At 43.2% G+C, this 21,483-nt stretch overlaps 2 protein-coding genes across 2 annotated transcripts in view; both read left to right on the top strand.

The window, feature by feature from the left end:
* The first annotated feature begins 1,765 nt into the window (after window positions 1–1,765).
* RSPH3 (radial spoke head 3) lies at window positions 1,766–9,634 on the top strand. The gene is given in 10 exon segments (XM_058801485.1): window positions 1,766–1,885; window positions 2,111–2,393; window positions 2,396–2,471; window positions 2,473–2,590; window positions 3,874–4,027; window positions 4,559–4,704; window positions 5,279–5,482; window positions 6,460–6,622; window positions 7,675–7,761; window positions 9,153–9,634. Coding segments are annotated over 10 exon segments (1,557 nt in total). The 3' UTR covers window positions 9,359–9,634.
* Window positions 9,635–11,211: 1,577 nt separating this feature from the next.
* Window positions 11,212–21,483, top strand: part of PLAGL1 (PLAG1 like zinc finger 1) — a 42,434-nt gene continuing 32,162 nt past the window's right edge. Inside the window, exon 1 of the mRNA XM_058802357.1 lies at window positions 11,212–11,329. The gene's annotated coding sequence lies outside the window, so the exon portion shown is untranslated. The remainder of the gene's footprint in view (window positions 11,330–21,483) is intronic.

Genomic DNA, 21,483 nt, shown 5'->3' with positions numbered 1-21,483 from the left:
TCTTGTGATGACACAAAGTGTTCCAGAACTCACCATGTATTTTTAGAAAAAAAAAAAAAAAGCCAACCAAAAAACAAACAAAACAAAACAAAAAAACCCCAAAACCCCCCAAAAGCCACACTAAAAAAACCAAACCAAACAAAACCAACCAACCAAATCAATTCCAAAGAACAAAAAAACAAACAATCAAACCCCATAAACTCAAACAACAACAAGAACAAAACAGCATAAAACAGGGCAAGGGAGAAAAGCTGGTTTTTTTTCTGGGAATGGGTCTGTCACTTATAAACCTGCAGAGACCTTTGCACTGAACTGGTAACTCAGGAGGCAGCAGTGTTTCACAGAGATAAAGAGGAGAGTTGCTGCCATTCAACCAATGAACACATCAGGTGAATGAGAAATTCCCCCAAAAAGTGAGACACCAGCTGGGACCAGCCTAACAAAATGAACTTGTGATGCAACATCTTCATCTTCACAAGATTTGTGGGCAATAAGGAACAGGCAACTCCTCAGGAATCTTTGCTCCAGTGGTAACAGGCTGTTTTCTTTTTGTCTTCCTATCCAGTCCATTCCAGCCAAATTTCGAAGGTTATTCATCAAGCACATTCTGGACAGCTTTAGACTGACATTTTTTAGGCTATGCTGCAGCTGTTTTTCACATGAAGAGAAACACCAGATCCATAACAATCCTGGAAAGATCTACCCAGATTTCAAGTCGCCAGTCTAAAAGAGTAGAGCCAACTCTATGACCAAACTTAAATTTTCAGCAAATATGAGTCTGGTCTCCAAAATCAAAGGATTGTGTTGGTTCAGATCAAATTTAAGGACCATAGTTCTCTGACTTGGCTGGACTGAGAACCCATTCATTAACTTTGCTTGCCCAGACACAAGCAAATATTGAAGGACTACCTCAATAGGGTTTTTTGTTTGTTTGGTTGTTGTTTCTTGAGGGTCCTTTTGTTTTGTTTGTTTGGTTTTTAGTTCAGGGCGGGTTTCTCAAACTTGTTTTTCAAATAGTTTCTCCTGCTCCAGAGCTTTCCCCATGCCTTTGAGGCCTCTTGTGAAGTACTTGGGGCTGCAGAGGAGCACAGATGTCTCAGCAGTAACATAACTGAGCTGAAATAAATAGAATTTAAAATAAGAATTTAAAATAAGAATTATATTTAAACCAAAGGTTTCAGAAACAAAGGGTATGGGCTATTTTATATGCTAAGTCTTGTTAAAAGAATCCCTACCCACACAGGTTAAAAAAAGGGCTATCACTGTTTCAGTAACCCTTCAACGCTTTCATGTTTCTCTTAATGGAAATTTTTCACAGAGGCTGAAAACGCGTGCTCATGATTTGCCCTGGCAGGGAGCGCAGCTCACCACGGGTGGGGCAGCACACTGAGGACTCACCTCATCTTCCCTCTGCCATCAGAGCACACCTTTACAGGATCCAAATCTCCTGCTTACGTGGAAAACACAAATTTGGGGTGCAGCTGTTCGAGCCGGTGCTTCCAGGACGCCGGTACTGAAGCCACCACCACGCCACCCAACAGGGTTCCGCGTCCCCCCACGCCAGTGCCAGGGCACCCCGCGTGTCCCTGGGGAGCTGCGAGTCCCGGGGAGCTGTTCGGAGGCGGCGGGAGGACGGTGACACCTCGCGGTCCGACGCCCTCATTGCCTCGGCCGGGCGGGCCCGCAGCGCTGCCGAGCGAGCTCGGAGCCGCTGTGGGTGACGGCGGCGCTTTCCCGGGGCCCGGCATGGCCCCAGGCCCGGGCTATGTCCCGGCAGGAACAGCTCCGTGAGGGGCGAGGGCCGCACACCGCAAAGGGAAGGCTCCGGCGTGGCCTGCCGCTTTCCAGTACCGGAGAGCCGACAGGAGGGGGGCTTATTACAAGGGCATGTAGTGACAGGACAAGGGGGAATGCATTCAAACTGGAAGAGAGTAGATTTGGATTAGATATTAGGCAGGCATTGTTTGCTGGGACGGTGGTGGGGCACTGTAGCAGGTTGCCCAGAGAGGCTGTGAATTCGCCACCCTGAAAGTGTTCGAGGTCGGGCAGGACGGGGCTTTGAGCACCCTGTTCTGGTGGGCCGTGTTCCTACCCACGGACGATCCTTTAGGAGCCTCCCAGCCCCGGCCGTTCCGCGACGCCCCGCGAGCCCGCGGCCGCCGGCCCGCGCACGCGCGGCGCGTTGCCCGGGAGACGGACGCCGTTAGCGCTCCCTCAGGCGCGCCCTCCGCGCGGAGCCGGAGCCGCAGCATGGAGCCCACCGTGGGGCCCGTGCAAGCGGCCGCCGACGGGCCCTACAGCTACTCCAGCCAGCCCCGCTCCCTGCCTCCCCGGCCCAAGTACCGAGAGCAGTCCAATGGCTCCGAGACGTGAGTGCCGGTGTCCGGCAGGCCGCTGCCCCGCTGCCTTCCTCGCCTTCCCCCGGGCCCAGCGCCCTTCCCCGCTTTGCCTTTCTCCCGCCGGCCGGGGGAAGCCGCAAGCGGCGCTGTGTGTGCTGTGCCGCAGGGAGAAGGTGCGCTACGGCAACATCATGGTCGACCCGAGAGTGGTGCGCGGAAACGTCCTGTCCTCCCGTCCGACCCCACCGCAGGTACGGGGGTTCGCTAAAGTGCATCACGCTACGTTTTTTGTTGGAAAACCATAGGGCGGCGAAGCTGTTCCTCATCTATAATGAAGCTGTAATTGAACTTCCAATGTTTCACGTAAGTCACAGGCTCTCCAGTTAAACCAGCCTGTGACTGTTATTAGCTCTTCTTTAAAACACTCGGTTTCATACGAACTTCTGCAGTTCTGATTTTTTTACCCCCCATTACATACTCGATGACTTTATTTTCTTTATCTGTTTCTTTAGAGTAGTGGTCCTGAGCACAAGTCATTACTCGATAATCTTTTATCATATGCAAGGTGTCATCAGGGGGAATTGCAGCTCTTGGGAAGTTGAATTGTGGCATAGACTTTGGTTTATCCTACCACAGAAGCAGAGCTAAATGGTCCAGCTGTATGCAAAAGCTGCTTGTGAGGATGCCAAAGTTTTTGGTTTTTTTTTTGTATTACTGCTATATCCTGATATAATAGTAAATCATAGAATCTTAGAATGGTTTGGGTTGAAAGGGACCCTGAAGATCATCTAGTTCCAACCCCCTGCCCTGGGCAGGGACAACTTCCACTGGTCCAGGTTGCTCGGAATCCCACCCACATGTGATACTTTGTTTTCAGAGAATATTTCTACATAGATAATTTGATCATATAGGAATTTAAAGCAGTATATTTTAAAAGCTACTGTTTGAAAATAGCTTTGTGTTGTTCAGTAGCCATTTCTTAGAGTGAATTTTACGTAAGTTTTGTTTAAGAAGTTCAAAGCTGATGTTTATCTCAATCTATAAGTAGAATACTGAATTTAAATGTTATTATGAGTTTCTTTTGTTTCATTAGCAGTAATTGGTCTATTATATAGACCAATTATATATTAGTCTAATTTTTATCTAGCAAACAATTCTGTTCATAATATGATAACTGGACTTGAGTCCATTTGACCTCTCAAAATTTGAAAACATACCATTTTAATATACTTTATCTAACAAAGTTCTGTATACAATATTCACTTTCAAATAAGAAAATAATTAATTATTACTCTTAGCATGAGATGCTGTTATTATGTGCCTGTAGGCAGCTAGCATAACTTAATAATTTTATGCCATACAGTCTTTAAGTCTGTGAAAATTTAGGGCCAGGACCCAGGAAAGTAAATCCAAAATACTAGATAGCTATCATTAAGATCAAAGAGCAACCTTCATTTTTCTGTAGAGGCAATTGAATATCATTTTCAAGTATAAAGTGTGTTCTGTTTTGTGGGTATCTTCCTTCTTCACCCAGGCTCTGAGTACCGAGCCCCTTGCCATTGAGGTTAAAAGGCCGAGGAGAGCATCGAATTCGAAACACACCCCGGCCAGAAGGCTCACGCTGGAGCAAATTCGGCCAGGAACGCCGGAGCCTGTGGCGGGCAGAGTACATGTTCACGTGCAGACAGGTAAAAGGCTGCATTTTTTTTTTATATCTGTCTGAAAACAAAAGCTTGTTGATCTATATTTACTTGCTAAATCGGTGATGAAGTTGGTAGAATCACACAGTTTAAAATCACGGAATGCTGGAATCAGAGGTTCTATACTTGTCTAATTAGTGACATTTTCCCAGAAGGTCTATTTTTCAGTGTACATTCTTGAATACTAGTCAAGACTGCTTCCTTTACTCTTTCCATTTTCAGTATAATTAGAGAAATTTCATATATGCTTAAAATGGAAAGTTTTAAAACTTTTGCTTAAGGTGAACTACTGTTTTTGGAATCACTTCTATGAAGTGCACCTGACATTACAGAGAACACAGCATCAGATGGCCTTTGCAGCAAATTGACCTATGTTTTGAGAGGCCTTTTTTCTAACTTTATAGAAAGCATTTTATTGCACTCTTTGGATGTAATTCAGAATATAGAGTCATCTAAAACAGTTGAAAGCTAAAATGAAAGGAATCCCATGTTGTGTATTCATTGTGCTTTTGTTTCTAGAACTGTATTTGGAAGAGATTAGTGATCGGATAATAGAGGTTGATGGAGAGTGTCAAACAGATGAATTTTTGGACAGACCTCCCACTCCACTCTTCATACCAGCCAAATCAGGAAAAGATGTGGCCACTCAAATAGAAGCAGGAGAGGTATGAAATCAGGCCCACAAGTGCTGTCAAAATATCTCTTCCATCCAAAACACATTGCTGATACAAAATTGAAGTAGAAACAGAAAGAAACTAATCCTCACGGAACATGCCAAAAAAGCCCCCACAAACCACCCAAACCCAACTCACCAAGGTTTGCTTTGAGGTTGAGTGCAAAATCAAGGAAGTTGTGCTGCCATGTGCACTGGTTCTGCTGCTTTCAGCTGTGATACAGTGTTGAGAAATGCTCTCTTCTGTAAAACATGTCCAGCCCAAGAAGGGACTGGGAACACAGAAGTATGGTCTAGGCAAGTGCTCAGCTTCTCCCTGGCAGTCCCACAGGGGCTATGGGAGGCTGTGTGGTGTCTCAGGCCAGCCCACTCAGGCCATCCCACGCACCCCCAGCAGCACTCATGATTCTCTGTGCCTTAGCTGACACTGGTCCCCCACCTCCCCTTCCCCAGCCTGACTTCAGTACAAGGGCTTTGTTCATCCTCCTTTTCTCCTTGCCAATCCTTGTTAAGAGTAATTGTGATCAAGAGACATTTCTCTCTGTTTCTCTGACTCTCATCCTCAGTTGTTTGACTTTGATATCGAAGTTAAGCCGATCCTGGAGGTGTTGGTTGGAAAAACAGTTGAGCAGGCTTTGCTGGAAGTCATGGAAGAAGAGGAGCTGTCCCAGCTGTGGTCACATCAGCGTGCCTTCGCAGAGCTGCGTAGTGCAGAGTTTGCTGAGTTACAGCGCTTGGAAGAGCAGGACAGGCGGATCAGAGAGGAGAAGGTAGGACTTCCTAAGGGACTTCCTGTCAGAAGGGAGAAAAACATTTCCAGTACTGAACAACAGCCTGTGATATAAGCTGGGTATGCCCAAAAGGGTACTGTCAGCTTTGACATGCCTTAAAGCATTTTGATGACATACAGCTGCACTCTGCCACTTGCTCTCATACAACAGCACCACACTGTTGTGTTTATTGGGAGCTGTCATGCTTGAGTGACTTGGTCAAAAGGTCAAAACTAACAGCATTTTCTTCTGTACCTGGTACAGCTGTTTCTTAAGCCTTTTCGTTATAATAAGTGCTAAACAAATAGTCAGAGTGCTTGGAAGTAAGAGAGACACCTCCTGGTCTTTCACACACAATGCATGCTCTACTCTGTGTGCACATCTCAAGATTGCAAAGTATCATGCCAAATTAGTAATCTTTAGTAAATAGGAATAAGCAGAGAAGGCAAGTGTTAATTACTTACTATTTATCAGCCTTGTATAATTGTGTTTTCTAATGGTTTTCTGAACCAATTTGAGTTTTAATCTTTTGGTATTTGCAATATTATATAATATTGGAAGATAAAAAGTTTGGGAAATACTTATCTGAACTTCATCCTATTCCAAGGCAAATAACCAGCTTGATCTGCAATAATAAAGCAAAAAGTCATGAGATTAATATATATTAAGGCATTAGAGAAGGGTTTCATTTGGCCAGCTGTGATGCCCTTATTTTACAGACTTGTCAAATTGAAAAAAAGGAATACTACAGAAATGTGTTTCTTTGTAATTTGGTCTCATTGATAAAGTACAAACTTGCTTTCAAGCACTCTTTCATGTGAGGAATTTCAGTGGAAGTTAGAAGCTGCAAATACCAGGTAGAGATCATACTGTCTTTGCTATTCATGGGACACACACTGTGATAATTCTTCAAAATCTAGATCAAAGGAGTAACAGCTAAAGGCCTCTAAGTTTTACATGCATAATTGCCTTGACAGGAACGTCGCAGGCTGGAGCACCTGGAAAAGCTGCGGAAACAGAAAGAGACTGCAGAGAAAATTGCAGCTCGGGCATTTGCTCAGCGTTACCTGGCTGATCTCATTCCCTCAGTCTTCAACAATCTTCATGACAGTGGATTTTTTTATGACCCTATAGAAAGAGGTTTGTTTCGTTTTTTTCTTTTTAAATACGTGAGCAAAGTTATATAAAGCTCAAAACAACCACGAAACATAGCATATTATCCTATTATTTAGAATAATGTCATAAGACTATTCATTTACATTTGTGGCTGAACACAAAAAACATTATTGCTCATCTGTACAAATAGTGAAGAATAAGCAAGAGCTAACAGTGTGACAATGAGAAGAGCTACTTTGGAGCTAGACAGAAATAAATGGGTGGTTAGGATTGGGAGAGAGATCCAAACTGAAGTACATGTATTTTTATAGATCAGACAAAGAAATCAGTATGTCATTCTGAATATTTTTTAATGATTATCAGAGCAAGTGAAAAATTAGTCAATTGGAATTGAAAACTGAAAATAATTTTGGAATTGTATATCAGTGACTTCCAAGCCCTTAGAATCAGCAGCATTTCTTATGAGTTATCTTGCTACACCTCACTTCATCAGTCTCCACAGACCACAGCTTGGGAATGGTTACACTCTCTCCAGGGTAAATCATGAGATCAGTGCAGAAACTGAGTGTGTTTTGCAACCAGGGCAGGCTTTGGGATTACAGTGTTCAAAAAGTATCATTTGAGAAGTACATAAGTGACCAAGAGCTCCTTAGTCAGAGAGAACAAATGCCTTCAGCAGACCAGAAGCCAAAAGTCTTTGGAAAGCAAGGCAGGAAATGTTATTCTTCTGACTTGTTCAGGATAGTTATTTGGATCTCACTAGAACATGACTGTGTATCTCATCTGTGCTGAGCCCTTCAAGGGTGCCAGACCTCTTTGAAAATAACTGCAGTTGAGAGGACTCTGAATCTATAATGATTATGAACCTCAGTAAGAGAAGCTGGAGATAAGAAAAAATAACATCTGAGAGATTTCATGTGACTCTTACAGAACAAGTGCCTTTTGGCTGGGTGTGGGGTGTCATCCCTTAATTGTTGTAGCCATAATAAATAAATAAAAAACAGCCACCAAGTCCTGTTGGTCATCCTTTCTAAAGTGACATTTTCCCTTTGTTTCTTCCTCCTAAATTCCGACAGATATTGAGACAGAATTCCTTCCATGGCTGATGTCAGAAGTGGAAGAAGAACTACAGAAGAAGGTTCTGGGAAGAATAATGCTTGACTGTAAGTTTCCAAATCTTGGAATGTAATCCAGGCTGCCTGATGTTCTTGATTGTTTTTTTGCTGGTCGGAACAAATGTCACGTTTATATGGTCACTGTGGGTTAAGGTAGGAAGTGTCGTTTTAGGAAAAACTCCATGTTTTTTTGTGTTGGGAGTTTTGTTTGCTTGCATTTGTTTGTTGATTTGGTTTGGGTTTTTTACTATATTAACATGTTTTAATGTTGGAAAATTACTACTACAGACAACCAGGTAACTGATTTTCAGCTGAAATAATGGAAGTGTCAGTCATGTAGCACTATCCACTCTCTTCTGACTTTATACTGTTTGAGGTTTGTTAATGCTGGGAGATACAACACCTATGTCAGGAACAGAATGGTTAAAGAGCACAATTTTTTTGGCTATAAAGCTTCTACTTCCTCTGTGTTACACTGCTGTAGTGTTCTCTGTAGTGCACCTGATTGTGCCAGTGGGAACAGAAAAGCCCAGCTTGTGTATTGCCACATGTATACCATGAAAGCGTCTTAATTTGTTGTGTAAGCTCATGGAGCTATGGATTATTTTCCTACATTAAAAGGAGAATGATGGTGGGCCATGGTTGACTGAGAAGTGAGGTGACCAATATTTTTCATCAAAACAAGGGCTTACCTCCTTATCAATCAATAATAATGTCCTTGCTTTTGAAATAGATTGAAATATCAGTCTTCTTTGGCTAGTTCAAGCTAAATATTTGGGCTCTTTTATTAGTTTAGAGGCTGTAGTTGAAAAACCTGAAAAACCTGGATTCTCTCTTGTGTAGGAACACAAAAGTATGGTATATCTGTGCTCAGCAATGTGCTCCTAGATCAAACCACTTTTTTACACTTGCATAACATCTTCATTCCTATAGTTTTCCTCTTGCTGGGATTTTGGGTTTGTATTACAAGTATGTTTGCTTCCTTTGGTTTATTTTTAGTTTAATTAGGACCCTGAATTTTACTTGTTAAGGTATAATATTATTTGGACAATTAAAGCTGGTGTGTTAGGTATTTTATGCTGATTCATGTACACTCAAGGATCACTTCTTAATGTAGCTCTTCAGAAGGAAGGGAAATGTCTCTTCTTTAAGAAAAAAATATTGTATGTGACTACTGAATAAACATCCTAAGGAGAATGTTGCTGCAGGATATAATAGTGATGAGAATATCTATTGTATTCTTGTTAAATCTGTTTAAACTTTTAACCAGATACCATTGTCTTGCTCCAGTCCTTAGATATTTCTTCATTTTCAGAGTTATTTTAGGGTTATTTCCCTGAATATTCCCTGGATTTATAGGCCAGTAATACATACAAAAAAAATCTCAAATTATAGGGTTTTTCTTCTGTGGTTGTAAATGGTGGCTATCTCTGTTTCAGCTTTGATTCGTACGGTGGTGGAAGAGCGCTTAGATGAATTTAGCCGTCCACCTCCACCTGCTCCACCTGCTGAAGAGCCTGGGGAAAAAGATGCAGCTCCCAAGATGTCTGGTGAGGAGGATGATGCTGACCAACCTGTTGCTGAGGAAGAAGAGACTGACCAACCTGAGGAAGGTGCTGAGGAAGAACCTTCAGATTCCAGTTAGAAGAATAAGGTCAAGAAGGAGCAGCAGATTTGGAAACTGAGTAACAAACAGGCAAGTCATCAAGTAAATGGAGACCAGTGGCTTAGAAATAAGGAATTAATTCCTATCTATTTACAGGTATTGTGCCCTAGCCATTCTGAAGGGTGAACCTAAGCAACAGTAGAGCATTAAAACATGTTTTCCATATGCTGGAGTTGCTGATTTCAGGCTGCTAGAATCAACAGAGAAGTTACAAGTGCAATGAATGGCACAGAAATTCTGTCTCCTTTTACACAATCCAATCCATCAAAAGTTGAAAATGCTGTCCCACACCCTGTGCTAGAAGGTCATGAGAAGGATGTTGAGAGCATCATAATAATCTTTGTAAATGCTTTGATAATGTTCTTGGAACAATATTTCCTTATTTTCCTTGTTTTGAAAGGTAGTTACTACAGCAATTAAATAAATTGCTTTTGACTCATGTTAGTCTTTTCTTTCCTCACAAACTTGAATGGACATCTCAGCAGGTAATAGAGCCGAAGCAGCTGTTCCTCAGCCTTGCCAAGTTCAGATTTACCTGCCCGTGGGAATTTCTGCCTGTGCAAAATCCTCCTCAGCATCCTCTTAGAACCCCTCCTGGAGGTGAGGGGCTGGAGCTACACGCTGAGTCCTGTCTCGGTTTTCTTTGTAATCGTCCTTTCCTGCCGGTTCACTGGAAGCAGTACCAGACATGACTGACAAAACGTGCCTTCACTAACACGTGTAGTTAGTTAGTTGTCCGTCCACAGGCCAGTTCCTCAGGTGGGGCCGTCCCCCTCACAGAAGTACACCTGTGCTACATTGCAGCAGCACCGTGCCTTGCTGGGTCAGTGTTGCCAGCAGCAGCTGTCCCCGTCAGGCACAGGGCCGCAGGGTGGACAGCTCTGCACCCACGGGGCCCGGGGGGTGCACGGGGCTCTGCAGCTCCTGGGGGCGTCAGTGCAGCAGGGAGCCGAGGGAGGCCGGAGGGAGCGGGCGCTGCAGGCACTAGAGGGCAGGACAGCCCGCGGCAATCCGCATGGAGAAGCGCCGGGGAGGACACTGCTGGTGCCACCTTTTCTCATTGCACACCCTGCGCTAGTGACGCCCGTCGGAACTTCCCTCCTCTGCTGAACCCCAATGGCGTCGAACTTTTGCAAGATTTACTCATTTATAGCATGAGAAGCCAATACTTGAATCACCCAGTGCAGTCCACACCGGCTCATAGAACGACAGAGTAGTTTGAGTTGGAAGGGGCCTTTTAGATCATCGGGTGCAATCCCACACCTGCCCTGAGCGGGGACATCTTTAAGTAGGTCAGGTTGCTCAAAGTCCCATCCAGCCTGGTGGTAACGGAGAAGGTGGAATCATCTCCTCAGGGCTGACCCGTGACAGTACAAGAAACAGACACTGGTTCCTTCAGGGGAGGTGCACGCCGGCTGGGGTGCGAGTCTGACACCGAATCCCAAGTAAAGGGAGCAAAACCGGGACGTGCGTGCAGGACATTCTAAATGTTGTGAGTTGCCTTCCTGGGAAGTTGCTAACCACCAGCAGTGCAGGTCAGGACGTTCTGTGGATCCTCACAAGCACGGGCAACTCCGCGGCTACGGCAGAGACGGTATCGACAGCCGCGGCACCCGCACTCCCCTGAGAAGGAGCTTCCCGCTATCGCCGCTGCATAGCGATCGCCGGGCACCGGCGGCGGCGGGGCCGCATCCCCGGGCCGTCCCCGCACTCCGCCCGGGGCTCACCCCCCGCCCGTCCCGGCGCTCCGCAGGGGCGGAGCGGGCAGGGGAGGCGGCGCGGCCGCCCCTCGTCCCGGCCCTCCCCCGGCCCGCCCGCCGCCGCCCCGCCGCCAGGCGTCTCCCGGGGCCGGGCAGCGCCGCGGGGACGGGAGGAGCCGCCACTGCCGCCGCTGCGCTCCCCGGCCCGGCGCTGGGGGAGCGGGCGGCGCTGGGGGAGCTGGGCCATGAGGTGAGCGGGACCGGCGTGCGGGGCCGGGGCGGGGCGCTCCGCCGTCCCGCAGCCGTGCCGGGGCGCTCGGGGGAGCGGGGGGCCCGCTCCGGGCGGGGCGCTGGGGGGCGGGCGCCGAGCACCGCGGCTGTCGGACCGGGCCCGCCGCCGCAGGAAAACTGTGCCACAATGTGTCCGCCTTCAGGAGGAGAGTTTCGTCTTTACTTATTTGTTTTCCACTTGCCCCCCTCGGCTTTCCTCACGCCCCGGGCGCCGTGCAGGCTCTCCCGCTTGTCCGCCCGCAGCGCCGCGCACCGGAGCCCCGGGATGGGCGTCCGCTCCGGCCCCTGTTGCCTCTGGGCACAGAAAGGCCGCAGGACCGCGAATTTGGAGGAGGAGGGGACATCTCCTCATCTCTCCTTGGTGCCTCTCTGCAGCCCGCAGCCCTCACGGCGCTTTCAGGGCAGGGCGTGGGGCGGCGGGCGGTGCGGTGACCTGCGGGCGGCGGTGGCACCCCCGTGACGGGAGGCACGGGTCGCGGTCCGGGAGGTAGGTTTGTTCCCGCGTGGAAAAACAACTGCGGCTCCAAAGGTGCGCCCGCCGCTCGCACACGGGTCTCGACGGCTCCATCAAACCCCCGCCGACAGAAGCCGCCGCAGCAGGGTTTACACAGTTCTCCATCTCTCTTCAGGAGGCTGACGGCTTGCCGAGGTCAAGCCTTGAGCTGTCATTGACTCCTGCGGGACACACAACTTTGTAAAATTTTTTTAAAATTTTTTTGTTGTGTGGAAGAGGGATTTACTATATTTACTACTTTCTACTACATAGGATTTGTTTTTTTCTTAAAGAACTTAACTTGGTTAAAATTTAACTTTCAGTTATTTATTTTTTTCTCTATTAGAAGTTTCTGTCCCTTAGTCAAATGACAATTCATTTCTGAGAAAGGGGAATATTGGACAGCCAAACTTTTCTCTGGTGGCTGTTGCTTCCTGTCTGACTTTAACACAACAAGTATGTCCCACCTTGCAATGCATGGCCAGTAAGGCAAACTGTTTTTGTAGAAGGTGTTTAAAGTAGCTGATGAAGAGCAAAAGTACTAGCTGCCTTTAAAACGTGACTTAAAACACAATCTTCCCACCTCAGCTGATATTTTTAATTTATAAAGCATTATATAGGACAGAATCCAAACCATGTTTTTGCGTACATGATATATCTACATGCATGTTTGTGGCCACTTTGACTAACATGATGAAGATCTTCATGAATAAATAGAAATGACATATACGTCCTATTTCCAGGAATCAGTAGGAGAGGATGTGCCTGGCATTATTACCGGGAGATTAGCAATCCAGCTCTGACAGAACAGGGAAGAGGTTTCCAATCTGAACACTCAGATTGGATTGCATTGCAGTCACAAAATTAACGTCAGCAGGTATAACCCGATTCTTCTTGGTTGTCCCAAAGCTTAGCAGAAAATCTGGCTCTTTAAGTCTGAGATACCTTATTACATGCAGCAGCACAAAGTGTCAAGAATTCCTGTCCCTTCTTGGCGCTTTGCAGGAGTGTCCCTTTTTTATTGTGAGGTCTTCAGTATGCCATTGACCCTGCAACATCTCTCTGTGCTCTGACCCTTCATCGGGGAGAAATAAAGATGCTGTCATTGGGAATTTCCCTTCCCTGGTCTTCCCGTCCCTGTTGTTGTTTGGAGAAGCAGCTCAAGGAGCACTGCTCCTCCTCTGTGCGTGGGGAGTGGTCACACAGCACAGCACAAAATGGGGCTGTAGGGAGCAGGTGGCTCTGGGTGGAACACAGGGACTTGTGCTCAACAGAGGTACAGGTACAGTCACAGGATTGGTGACAAACTGTGCTTTTATTTCTCGATATTGTGTGTGCTTGCTGCCCTGGTGCCACTGTATCTGCAGTATAGTTTCCACCATTAGGGTGTTACTTGCCCTGAATTATAAGTCAAAGCAGTCAAAATCTCATTTGCAAACCTAATGGGAGCTGAAATAGATCCTGGAGTACTATCTGAAACAGATCCTGGGGTACTATAACTGTGTAATGGGCTGACTGCTGCTGCTTTTTGAATTGCTCAGTGCTCTGACATGCAAATAGAAGCTGGTTGTTCTGATCATGCAGATGCTGAAAATTGATAATAGGATTATTTGTGTAAGAAGCAGAAGATGGGATGAGCAGAAATAAAATAGAAATAAGATTAGAAGGACTGTACCGGTCCCTCTGGACCTGTGTATCAGAGTGGGAACAATAGTGGGAGGTTTGGAGAGTTTGGTACAAAAAAATCACATAAATACAAGAAAGTAATTATTTATTTCATAAAGGGATCCATTAAATCATGTAGTTTATTCTCTAAGTTTAACCAGGGTAGGTCACAAATTCATGGTCTCTAAAGTCAATAACTTCTATTTCCTCTAATGTCTATAATTTTCTCTGCATCAAGAACCTCCTGTTGTGAAGTTCTGTGAGCACTTGCATGTCCTTTTTCAGTGCTCAGTGGAAAGGAAGCATCATAAGATAATTCCCCTCCCCTTGACTATTGAGACACATTTAATCTACCGTGCATTGCCAGGGCTGGGACCTGATCTGCTGTCCCTCCCTCAAACTCCTAATTTCTTGAGTGATGATTAAACCCCAAAAAACATTGAATCTCACCCTGCCCATAAGGGAATACATGCACTATACTTAAGGCAGTCATTGTAAGTTTGATGTGTTTGAGCACTTGACTTTACACTTAACTTTATGAATCTAAATCATCCTCTTCAGTAAGAGCAACCTGGCCCACAAGATGTTTTCAAAGCTAGAGTATTGCCAGCTAGTTCCCTACTGGCCCCTCTGAGCTTTTATTTTAAGATGTTCCTGCTTTCACAGATAAGCATGAAGCCAACAAGACACAAGGGATCAGCAGTCACACACTTCTACTTCAGCCTGTGCCACCCTGCAGGCGGCTGCATCTTTTAATTGTCACAACCCAGAGGAATCTGTTTGTTCTTTTCTTGTGTTGTGTGGAAAGAAGTAGGAAATCTCTTTGATTGATGCCAAGGATACTGCTGTTTTGTGATAACTAGCAGGAAATAACAAGAGTTAGGACAGAAAGAAGGTCAGTTGACTTGAATTCTGTGTGGGAAAATCTTGAAAGTCGATAATAAAATTTAATTGCACACATATCCTGGAGATAGTAAAATAAATATTTTGCTTCTAATTTTGCTTTTTTTGCTGATTTATGTCTATGTTCCAATGCATTCTTCTGTATATGGGCTATTTGCAATTTGCTGTGAGAGAGTGTTTTGGGTTTCAGATGTCTCTGACATGACAATCCAGAAGGAAGAGCTATTTCCAGTGGACTTTACTGTCTCTATGTTTCTCACATTTCCTCTTTTTCTGCTTGTACTGATTGATCTTTTGTAAAATGGCATGAGTTTCAGTGCTAAATAAGGATCAAGGATGCCTTTGTAAACTAGTTCTGTCTTGGAGGACAGAGTAGGTCTGCTTTTATCTTTCTGTGTCTTGCACCTAGAGCACTATTTCAGAAGCTGTTTCACAAACAACTTGGGATAGAAAAATATAAGCTTAGGAAAGCACTTAGGAAAATATTAGTGTAGCAGTATTTAATCTGTGCTAACATGCACAACACCAAGGAAATGTAGTGCATTGAGCAATATTAAATTTTGCTCTTCCACTCACTCTCTTGTATCCAGGTTTCTGTTGCTATTAATGGTGTTGAGGGACTCTTGAGGAGAAGCAAGGATGTCTTCTGCATGAGTGACACTTGTCTTTCAGAGAGAACCACAACAGCAACAGTCCCATGTGGTTTTTTTTTGGTCATAAACTGTCACTGCAATTTTGTTGGTGTACTTTAGCTGGAATGTTATTTCAATCACTGCAGCTGTAAAATGTGATGGACAGCTTTGGTTTGTCCTGTCCTGCAGAAATAAGTAACTTTAGATTCAGTATGGCTTTTTTAAAGATTACAATAAAAGTGCTGTAAAATTGAGCAACAAACAAGTTGTTTATATGGCATTACAATTCTATTTCACCAGTGCCTTGATAGGTTGATGCTCAAAGAAGACACCAAGTGTCTAGTCATTATATTGTCCTGCAATAATAAGCAGTGGAAGGACTGGTGAAGCACATATCAAAGACATAACTAAAGTAGTTCAATGCTTATTTTGTCTCTGAAGAGGTAGAAATTACTTCTTTTCCAGGTGCAATTTCCTCTAGAGTCATTGTCACAGTTATGGCATGCAGAGAACCAAGAGGATTTTGAAAGGAAGGGAAGTAGAGATGCTAAATAAAGATCTGCAAAGAGGGAGTAAGCAAAAGGCAGAGGGAAGATAGTAAAATGCTGGAAAGTATTAGCTGAGGAAAAATGTTACCAAAAACATAACTGATGTTTGATTGGCATAACAAAAGAGAAACTGGTAGATAAAAGTACATAACCCTCAGAGATATGTTTTGTAATCACAAGTTCTATTTCAATTCAATTTTCATTTAGTCTTAGCAACCAGCTTAACTTTCTGTGCAGAGAGGCAGCCTCTGTAATGCTCCAGAAATATTCCATACAGCTCTAGGATGCTTTGTGACTTCTGTTTGTTTTTTTTTTTTTTAATGTGCTGAGAGACACAAAAAGACATTAAACCCTTTAAAAGTGGTTAAGATAATCCAAGAAGACATAACAGAATCTTTTTCTGCTTCAACTGCACTTAGGTATCACTTGGCAATCACCCATATTAATTAGGCAAGTGATCTCTCACAGTAAGAAAGAGCAGCAGATTATTTGCCTGCTGAAACACTATTTTTTTGTATTCTCAGGGCTCACCCAAGAAAAGACCAGAGCTGCTGGTCAGAATGAGTCCAAATGCACTAAGACAAAATGACTCCTCCCTCTTTCAGTGGAGGAAATTTCAGAAATTTGAAAACTAGCACATGAAGTATCCTGAGTAGGTGCATCATCATTTGCTTCCTGTAAACCTGGCAGCCAGACAGCCCTTCCTCATCCCAGTGGTGCCAGGCACTGGAAAGAGATCACTCAGTGTTGGTCCTCAGTGATGGATGCCAATGAAAGTAAGAAAAAATGTGTCAGGTGAGAATTTCCACAGTTAGGCTGTTAGACCCCAGATGAAGATGAATTAAATTTCTCTTGTCCAGAAAAGGGCAACAAAGCTGGTGAAGGGTCTGGAGCACAAGTCTTACGAGGAGTGGTTGAGGGAGCTGGGGTTGTTTAGACTGGAGAAAAGGAGGCTCAAGGGAGACTCTCCACAGCTGCTATAGCCCACTGGGAGTTGGTCTCTTCTCCCAGGCAACAGCAACAACGAGGACATTGTCTCAAGCTGGCCCATGAGAGTTTTAGGTTGGACATTTGGAAGGAATTCTTCACAGAAAAGGTGATTAGACATTGGTATGGGCTGCCTAGGGAGATGGTGGAGTCACTGTGCCTGGAGGTGTTTAATAAAAAGCTGAATGTGGCACTTAGTGCCATGGTCTAGTGGAGATGGTGGTGTTTGGTCATGTTGCACTCAATGATCAGAGCTCTTTTCTCACCTAGTTGATTCTGTGATTCTGTAACTAACAATTTCAGCAAAATGTAGCACAGCCTGGAGCACCAATTCATCACAAGCCAGTGAAACTGATACAAGTCTGCAAAATGTTTTGGTTTCAGTTAACTCAGGGTATTCAGGCAAAAATAAGTTCACTGGAAATATTTTGACTTGTTCATGACTCACTTGTTTTTACAAATCTAACACTCCTTTCCTCATGAAGCAAGTAAATATGCAGGCAAAGCAAACACATTTACGATAATATCTGTGATACCAAAATTCTGTAGTTCTGAAAGGTATTCTCAGCCTGCCCTTATTCGAAACCATTTGAGGGGGTCAGGGAGGTGCTCATGTGGTGACAGTCACTATGTCGTGGCTTGGAAACATGTTGCTTTGGATTTCTAGTTTTGCTTAGAACAAAGGATTGGCGAGACATTTTGTGTCTCTTGGGGGTTGCAGATGGATTGTAATGATATTCTTGTCACTGGTTGTGCCCAACAGGGCTTCTGGACCTTGTTACTTCTCACATAGCAGCTGCCAGGGACAAGAATAATTTTCACACTTGGAAATCATCTTTACTTGACTTGTGCACATTTACATGCTGCTCTTCTCTCTGAAATACTCTTAGTGTAATTGATAGAAGGAATTGTCTCCCTTTTAAATCGTTGCATTTGCAGATTTTTCACTGAGTCTGTGGAGAGCTCTGGCTAATAAAATGCATCCTAATTTTTAAGCATTTGTTGAATGAAAAGAAGAAAGGCTGCCCTGGCCTAAACAGAGAGACTGACAAGATAGAAAACAAAGCAAGGATAAATGGGAGATTAAATTGCTTTCCACCCTTTGTCTTTCTCTAATAGAAAAGATAAGGCTTGAATTTTTTTTTTTTCCTTTAAATTGTTCTTATTGTTTCAACAATTTGTCAATGTTCATGCCTGAATCTCAGAACACTTCAAGTCTTTGCAGGCTTCTGGACCTATACAGCCAAATATTTGCAGATTTGTAGAACTCTAACAAAAATAAAATACTGAATTACAGAGTGTATACTACGATGCTAGGGGTCATCAAAGTGACGTGATTGAGAAGGGGTTGTGGTCTCAGTCCTTTCAAAAATAAAATTACCAGATTTTTGCTAAATTTTTCATACCACTTTTCTCAACATCAAAAATCTCAGCATTATAAAATAATTTAAAAATAAGATATTACAAAAATGAGTACAGACTTCTAAAACTAACAGAAAACAGAGAATATAAATAAGATTGTTTCATATATTTTTACCCAAATAAAAAAAAGCAGTTCATTAAATAGCTGAGACAATGTAGTGTCTTTTTTGATCTGTAAAAATATCAGCAGGATATATTACTTTGAAAATTTTTATTTGTCAAATTCACTAATTTTTTCAACTGTATAAGTCTCTGAATTATCTTTGTGGTCACTGATTTGCACTGATAACTTTATAAATTTATTAGGTAATCATCTAATTTAGAAAAACCCGTAGTCAGGTTATAATTTTTAATATTAAATTCTAGCCTGATAGCAAAAATGGTCGCACATCTACTGAGGTGTTATAGTTGCTATCATACTTTTAATAATATATTTGAGTCCCAGAATCTGAAATTGCATTAAATTTTAATTTGAATATCATGTGTTTTGACAAGGATATTCTTCCAAAGTTGAATCCACAAAGTTTATCAAACAACTTAAGACAGCATAATTGTGGAGAGTGTGACCTGTGCCTAAGTTTGTCTCAGCAGAGCACTGACTCTTGAATCATATGGGTTCTCCCAATGTGAATATGGTTAGCAAGTCGTTAGCAACCATTTATTAGAGATCTGTTAGCTTGTTATTGAGATTGTAGTAAATGTTGGAGATTAGATTGTCGTGGTGCAACAAGGAAAATGCACTTTGGTGGCTGGTGACAGAAAACATCCAAGTATTTGACAGTGGGCACTTTTAGATAACCCTAAGTTCTTCCACTTGCAGACCTCACATGCTGTATAAACATCTGACAGAGTATGCTCATGTAGGTTTTTGTAAATTACTAACCCAGCCTTCTGTTAACTTGGGGTGAGCATCTGAGTTGTTTCAAGTTACTTTCCATTAACTCACAGAACCATACTAAATGGATGTTTCAAAAGTCAGAGCTGGAGTAAGAGGTCATGCAACTCAGCGAAGGAATGAAGACAAGTGTCCTCTCAGTGAATTTTAATAAAAGGTTGGAGATCACTTAGCTTGTTTTTTTCTAAATTATTGTAACTTTTCTATGTCAAGATCACTTTTAAATGAAGAAATGGTGTTTGCCTCTGTTGTTAGAGCACATGGAGCAGTTAATCAGGTTCCAAGGCTGTCTCTGAAAAACTGGCATACAGACAAGTGACTGCAATAAAAATGCCAAACTGCTGAAATACAAGGTGTATTTTATATCAGCCTGCACTTGGCATTCATTAATCTGTGGTGCACCCTATTCCAAGCACTTTATTTGGTACTGACAGGGGATTTAACAATGACTTGTTTTTAAGTTGTTTTTGTCATTCTGTGGAGGTAGTGGCTCTTCCTTTACTTTCAGTCTCCACATCATTGACCTTGTTATCCTGTTTTCATAATTCCTTTCATATTCTCTTTCACTGAAAAAAGAGCCTTGTGTAGAGAAGAGACAGTCTCCTTTAATTCATTCAAGTTTCAGTTTTGCTGGACAAAACAGTAGAACAACATTGCCCTGCAAGATGAAATTTTAAATGAGCATGAACACTGTGCGTGTAATGCCACATTTTTTTGGCTTCTTGTTTGGCTTCTTGTAATGTGCAAGAAGTGGCACAGAATTCCAGACAGGTTTGTATACCATGCAATTCCAGGTCTGCAAGTCCAGACCTCAGAAGGGCAGGAGTCCAGTTATAACTCTGTGTGACCAGTTGTCAGTATGGGAGAACAAAAGGTTCAATTAATCTTTAGTTGACAGTGGGGAGCAACATTTTATCTCCTTTTTATCTGAGAAAGAGGTTACTGGGCTGAGTATGAATTGTCTGCATTTATCTCTGCTTTTATTCAACAATAATCTGTGAGCCACAATTTGCAGATCTTTGGAATTATTAAATGGCTTGATAACCAAAGGAAAAATTAAGGAAACAGCCAAGTAATATTTAGGAACATGTGTAGCTTTCATTATTAAAGCATATATGCACCATTTGGAGGATTTGGTTATTATTAGAGCAGTGCATTCTAGACACTGCTATGAAAATATAACCCCTAAAACAAACATACTTTTTAAGAAAAGGCAATAAGAAATCACTCCTCGAGTTACAGTTTAGTTCCAATAGAATCAGTCCCTGACAATTAATGCGATGGCTAATTTCAGTAAATTAGTTCTAATAATTACCCCTTGCCTCTGTGCCATCTGAAGTGGCAGCTTGCATTTCCCATGCAGTATCCTGCTCCAGCCAGTCCACGTGTGAGAGCAGGAGGGAAGGAATGTGGGTGGTTTGGCTGCCGAGTTTGCCACTGACAGGTCCAGCTGCTGTCCAAAGGAAATCTGAGCTTGCAGGTTGAAGCAAACAAATGGAGCAATGTGACGGGCAGCTGTTACCCAGTGTAAGTCTTGTAGTGTTAATTGAAACTAATCAGCTCCTGCTGTTCTCTGCCTCCAGTATTAAGTTCTCAGTGAAAACTTTGCCTATGCTTCAGAGTTATAAGGATGTACTTGTGTTATCATTGCCTACTTCTGGCAGCTCAAGCAAATCTCTGAAGTATAGAGCCTTTGGGAGTGGAGAGGAAAAAGAAAACATTTTTACTTGCCAAGAAGCTGTTAACTAACAGTGAGGCATATTGTGGAAGAGCATTACTTATGCTTTGCCACATAATTTAGGTACAGGGACATCCAGCTTTTATGAAGCAACTAAAGAGACTAAGCTGCTAAACCACTTAGAATCACTGTAAAGATCACTTTGCATCTAAAATAACTGAAAAATACCAATATTCTTGACCCAAAATCTTTTGCAGATGAATCTTCCTCCCTTTCTGAATGAAGTAATTTCACAGCATTGAAATTTAAAACTACTGAAAGTGTATGAGAGTGAGCAAAACAGAGAAGTGAAATTTGACCAAATAATTTGTGAGTGTTTTTATAACATAGCAGCAACATTACACATTGGATCACCTTGTTGCAATAGTGCTTAGGTTGCATATGTTGTAGATAATGTGCAAGATTGTGAGCATTTTGAGGGTGGGAGGTTTTAGATTACCATAATCTAAGCAAGATGTGTGAGGTAAGGTGTTGGCTTCTAGATGATAAATCTGTTTTTATGATTTCCTGAAATTTACTGACATTGCCAAAGTACTGACTAAAAGCATATCCCCCGCTCTGGTCACGGGAGTGACTTTTGCACCGTGTGGGAACTTGTCTGTTTGTCTGTCTCTCCTGTGGGTTTTGCTCACCACATTTGGAAAGTTTTCAGCTGCTAGTGTGTGTTATTTGTATCAAACTTATGAAAGAAGTGAGTCTTAAACCCCAGGTTTTTGTCAAACCTTTTTTGAAGCCACAGACTTGTTGACTCTGGGTGATTGCAGGAAAGGGACAGGAAATCTCCCTGCTGACCAGTCTGTCCAGCAGAGGAGTGGCAGTGCCCTTCCTGA

The sequence above is a fragment of the Ammospiza caudacuta genome, chromosome 3 (assembly GCF_027887145.1).
Source record: "Ammospiza caudacuta isolate bAmmCau1 chromosome 3, bAmmCau1.pri, whole genome shotgun sequence".
NCBI classification, from domain to species: Eukaryota; Metazoa; Chordata; class Aves; order Passeriformes; family Passerellidae; genus Ammospiza; species Ammospiza caudacuta.
The sequence above is the reverse complement of the archived record's forward strand: the minus strand, read 5'-3'. Positions and strand labels throughout refer to the sequence as shown.